Below are 5,529 nucleotides of genomic sequence, written 5' to 3' on the forward strand. Positions count from 1 at the left end.
ATCTCCCTTTTTCCCCCCCCCCCCCCCCCCCATTCCTCTCCCAGGAGTACCTGAAGGGTCTCTGCAGCCCAGAGTTGCAGAATGAAATCCGCTACCCACCCAAACTGCACTGCATCTTCCTGGGAGCTCAGGGCTTCTTCCTCGATTGTCTGGTCTGGAGCACATCAGCCCACCTGGTGCCTGGGTCGCCCGGCTCACTGATGGTCAGTGGCCTGACTGAGGCCTTCGTCATGGCTCAGAGCAGAGTGGAGGAGCTGGTGGAGCGGCTGAGCTGGGACTTTCAGCCAGGGCGATCCCCTGGAGTCTCTCAGTGTGCCGGAGTGCTGAGAGACTTCTCTGCCCTGCTGCAGCCCTATGGGGATGCCCACAGAGAGGCCTTGCTACAGCTGCCCCTGGCTGTCCAGGAGGAACTGCTGAGCCTGGTACAGGAGGCATCCAGGGGGCAGGGGCCCCATGCACTCCCCCCCTGGGATGGGGGGAGGCCAGGCCCACTGGGTGCTCAGTACCAGGGAGTCAGAGCTGGTGTAGGTGTCCGTGGGGAGTCCCTGCACACTGGACCTACGGGGTGGCAAGAGTCAAGGGGGGAGAGACATGTTATGGAGAAGGAGGGAGGGAAGCAGGGTGGTCCCAGGGAGGTGGATTTGGGGTGGAAGGAGCTGCCTGGGCAAGAGGCCTGGGAGAAAGAAGGGGCCTTCAGATCACAATCAGGAGGAGGCGATGCGGGGCAGGTAGGGCCCCTGACAGGAAAGGGCCTGGGGAAGGAGGGGGTGCCTCAGGACAGGGGAAGGTTCTGTGTCCAGGGTGAGCCTCCCGGTGCCCAGGGTCCCTATCAGAGGGCAGCTCAGCCCCGGGGAGCCTCCCTCCTCCAGCGGCTACACAATGGGAAGGCCTCACCTCCACGGGTGCCTAGCCCTCCCCCTGCACCCGAACCCCCGTGGCACTGTGGAGACCGAGGAGACAGGGGAGACAAGCAGCAGGTCGTCGCCCGAGGTCGTGGGTCTCCGTGGAAACGAGGTACCCGCGGGGGCAACTTGGTGACTGGCACGCAGCGTTTCCAGGAGGCCCTGCAGGACCCTTTCACCCTGTGCCTTGCCAATGTGCCTGGCCAGCCAGACCTCCGTCACATTGTCATTGATGGCAGCAATGTGGCCATGGTGTGAGTACCTGGTGGGCCTGAGGATCCTGGGGTGGGGGATGATAGCAGTTTTACTGACCTTGGGGACACGTGCTGAGAGGCCCCGTCTCTGGGGCCCTGGAGCGCTGACCCCTTCCCACCGCAGGCATGGCCTCCAACACTACTTCTCCAGCCGGGGCATTGCCATTGCCGTGCAGTACTTCTGGGACCGGGGCCACCGTGACATCACTGTCTTTGTGCCTCAGTGGCGCTTCAGTAAGGATGCCAAGGTCAGAGGTGAGTTGGGCATGGTCTTTTGTTAACCCGGATAGGCCCTGCTTCAACTGGAGGATGACCGCATTGTGCTCCTCTGCTTCTCTAGAGGGCCACTTCCTGCAAAAGCTGTACTCCCTCAGCCTGCTCTCCCTCACTCCCTCCCGAGTCATGGATGGCAAGAGGATCTCCTCCTACGATGATAGGTACTTGCTTCTCTCCTGGCCCCAGTGTTGAGATTCAAGAAGCACGGTGGGGGAGCCGAGGCGAGGGCAGAAGCTCCTGACCCCTTATGTGGTCCCTTAAGTCTGGGCAGCGGGAAAATGGCCAGTTATTCCTGCGCGTACCTGTATGAATGGGTCTGTAAACCTGCCCTCCGGGCCAGATGAGACAGAAGGTAGATTTGCCCATTCATTCATTTTTGATTCATCAGACTAAATGATGCCTTGTATTTATATAGTGCCTTACTGTCTAGAACATACTAGTTTAATGGGAAGATGGGAAAGCTGGGGACAGAAATAACTGACAGATACCTTCTTACAACCCGAATTTCCAAACACGTAGAGAAATCCCCCCAACCTGGAAGCACCAGTGTAAATGTTCAAAATAACAAAGGCAAATGAAGAAACACAAGCCGGGCATACTAAGACTATACAAAACGTGTTAACAATAGGAACGTGACTGGGCTTAGAAGATGAAGATCTGAATTTGAGCCCCAAGTTGTACCTGCTCCTTGACTCTGGCTGCAGACCCATCTCTTAATGGGTTAACCTCTTTGTCCCAGGGTCCTCTTCTCTTTGTTCACCTTCCTTGTGAATATCAAAAGAAGCTAAGGTATGTGCTTGCCTCACTCAAGGTGCCAGGCAAGTGTTCAGTGATAGTCCTTGACTTGTCATAGACCCCATCAACTGTGGCAGTAGGTCTCATGTCTGTCATGTGGAAGTGCAGACATAGGGTAAGAGTGGTTAACTCTTTTTTTTTTATGTTTTATTTATTTTTGAGAGACAGAAGCTGAGCACGAGTGGGGGAGAGGCAGAGAGAGAGGGAGACAGAGACTCTGAAGTAGGTTCCAGGCTCTGAGTTGTCAGCACAGACCCTGATGCGGGGCTCAAACTCACAGAGCTGTGAGATCATGACCTGAGCTGAAGTCAGATGCTTAACTGACTGAGTCACCCATGCACCCCAAGAGTGGTTAACTCTTTTTTTTAAATTTTTTTTAATGTTTTATTTATTTCTAGGAGAGAGAGAGAGAGAGAGAGACAGCATGAGCAGAGGAGTGTCAGAGAGAGAGGGAGTCACAGACTCTGAAACAGGCTCCAGGCTCTGAGCTGGCGGTCAGCACAGAGCCCGATGCGGGGCTCGAACCCACGAACCACGAGATCATGACCTAAGTGAAAGTCGGACGCTTAACCAACTAAGCCACCCAGGTGCCCCAAGAGTGGTTAACTCTTAAACAAAGGCTTTTACATGGCAAAGGGAAAGTGAGAAGTTAAAGCTGTCAAATTGTTTAAATGAAAAATTCAAGGCACATTCCCTCCCCACGGTACACACACAGAGAGGGAAACGGGCAGATTTTAAAAGCTAATTAATCAGTCATTTCCAACTACAAGTTCTTTTCCCTAGGATTTTCAGTCTTCAAGAGAAAAACAAGTTTCCAAACCACAGTAATTATTTATTTTGTCTTTTCAAATACTTAACTTTTTTTCCCTAACAAGCACATGGTAGTCTACAAAAGGGCAGTTCACTTTCTCCCGATGCTCTTCTGTTTTATATCTCGATTTCATAGATTATCCAAAACATGGGACCTTTCCACCCTGGCAGTGACACAGAATTGAGACTGAAGAGGTCAGTTGTAATGAATGTGAAAGGCACGTGTCTGTTATGTAGGCCCCGGTAGGCAGAAGGCACACTAGGAGTTTGGAGGAGTTTTGTCTAGTTACAATGAGTAACACAGTGGTGCGTAGCATAGGCCTACTGAATGAATAGTGCTGAGCCACAGATGAAGTAACACGACAGTAAAATACCCTTAACCTGCAAATACCTTTTGTGCACCGTCTGATACCACGTACATTTATGTGTTGTCTCCTTCATTGGTTTCCCAGACAGAAACCCAGAACCAGGCATGTTCCACCTAATGCAGATCACTTGTTCCCTGTTCATCACCCTGTCTTTCCAATACTGCCTGCCCACTTAGCATCTAGCAGTAGGGACATGGCCTGCAGAAGGGGGTGGGGAGGCTGGGAATTAGGGAAGGCCTGATTATTGATTTCAGAGCCCAAACAAACCATAAACCAAACACCTGTGGCATCTTGGAGGAAAGGGAGACCCCTTCTGGTGGGGATTTTGTGGGAAGGGAGAGATGAGCAGGTTTTCTTTGTTGATTGAGGACTTGGGCTGGGCTGCGCTGTATCTTTTGGTTTCTAAACCTGTTATAAAAGATCCCCACCCATTGCCTCAATAGTCCTATCCCATCTTGTGAAATCAGAATTACTAAAGTGAGGCCCAGGCATCTCTTTTGTAAAAGTTCCCTGGTGATCCTGTTCATTCAGTGAGGTATGGGAAGCACCTCCGGATGGAGGGAATCATCTGAGAAGCACGGTGGCAGTCAGCACGGGGCATGTTTGAAGAACAGGGTGTTATCTGATCATTGATTTTGGCAGAGTTGAGAGTACATTAGAGAATACCAGGAGAGATACGGCTGTAAGGGTGGATTGAGCTGAGTTCTAAAAGGCTGTAGCTGCCAGGCCTGCTCATGTGGACTTTAATCAGTAGACAAAGGGCAAGCAGGGAAGAGTTTTGTTTAGGGGAAAGGCATGTTCTTTTGGGGGAGGGCAGGAGAGACTTGAGGGTGGTAGATGGCTGGGTCAGGGGACCCCTTATCAGGAGGCTATGCAGTATCGCAGGTGCAATGTTTGAATAGCTAGGGGCAATGGTAGGACTGGGAGGGAGGGGGCAGAGGGGAAGGCTTTTCAGAGGAAGAGCATGATGGATTTGTGACTGATGGGGGTGGATGGAAGGGGACAGAGCTGAAGCCAGATCTCACTGTCTCTCACGAATAAGGCACAGAGTGTTGGGTGGGGGATTGCGGTGGGTGGGGGCGATGCTCTTGGGAGATCGAGCCAGATTTGTCTTTGTTTCTCCTCCAACCGTGGCACCTGAATCTGGCAGTCACCTGGTGACTGGGTCCAGGTGAGGTGGGGGGGCCAGATCTCTATCCCCAGAGCTGAGTCATGGAAGTCGATACTCTGGGGTTGGGGCCTGGGAGAATCCCAGAACGGCTGCCATGGTTTTTGAGACAGGTTCATGGTGAAGCTGGCGGAAGAGACCGACGGGGTCATTGTTTCCAATGACCAGTTCCGGGACCTGGCGGAGGAGTCTGAGAAGTGGATGGCGATCATCAGGGAGCGGTGAGGGAACCCTCCCCTGAGAACAGGGCGCATACCTTCTCTAAACCGGTTCTGTTCTGCCGTCAGTGAAGACTCTGGGAAGGGGCTTGATATTGCCTTGAAGGATATGGTGGCCAGTAATTTTCTGGTGGTGTTGGTCTCAGCTGCCTGGGAAGTTCTCTGTGACCATACATTCTCTGTCCCCATCCAGCCTACTGCCTTTCACCTTTGTGGGAAACCTCTTCATGGTCCCTGATGATCCACTGGGGCGAAACGGCCCCACGCTGGAGGAGTTCCTGAAGAAGCCAGTCAGGTAATGCCCCAGCTTTTAGGCAGCCGCCAGCCCTGGCCCTCTGCCTGAAGGGCTTTGTAGACCTGGAGACTTGGGGGAAGTGCGACCTCAGTCTGGGCCAGCTTAATTCCGCAGCGGCTCAGGTTGTGGTGGGCTTGGCTGTATTTAACTGCTTTTCAGGGAATCCTGAATTAGACCCTCCCGACTGGGAGGGAAGCTTCCTCTCATCCATGTGTTTGGTGGATTGTTTGGAACATGGTTGCTTTTACTTACACCAGTTGTATGCAGCACACCTGTGCTGGACCATTAAGTAAGGGGTCAATGTATTAGACTAAAACTAGATCATACCGAGTGGTAGGGTTCACCTTCCTGGTTCCAAAGGAAATGTCCTCCTCTTTAGAAGTGGGTTGATACTGCCCCCCAGTGGTCAGCTTGGGTAACTTCAGGACCCCCCTCCCCCCCCC

General features: G+C 52.7%; 1 protein-coding gene across 2 annotated transcripts in view; it reads left to right on the top strand.

Annotated features, from left to right (window-relative positions):
* Positions 1-5,529, top strand: part of KHNYN (KH and NYN domain containing) — a 9,011-nt gene that overhangs the window by 1,569 nt on the left and 1,913 nt on the right. For both annotated transcript variants that reach the window (XM_077770483.1, XM_077770482.1), the window contains exons 3-7: positions 45-1,156; positions 1,281-1,411; positions 1,497-1,593; positions 4,687-4,794; positions 4,985-5,086. In XM_077770483.1, coding sequence (XP_077626609.1) covers positions 45-1,156; positions 1,281-1,411; positions 1,497-1,593; positions 4,687-4,794; positions 4,985-5,086 — 1,550 coding nt within the window. The remainder of the gene's footprint in view (positions 1-44; positions 1,157-1,280; positions 1,412-1,496; positions 1,594-4,686; positions 4,795-4,984; positions 5,087-5,529) is intronic.

Source organism: Crocuta crocuta, unplaced genomic scaffold (genome assembly GCF_008692635.1).
Source record: "Crocuta crocuta isolate KB4526 unplaced genomic scaffold, BGI_CrCroc_1.0 scaffold175, whole genome shotgun sequence".
Classification (NCBI taxonomy): domain Eukaryota; kingdom Metazoa; phylum Chordata; class Mammalia; order Carnivora; family Hyaenidae; genus Crocuta; species Crocuta crocuta.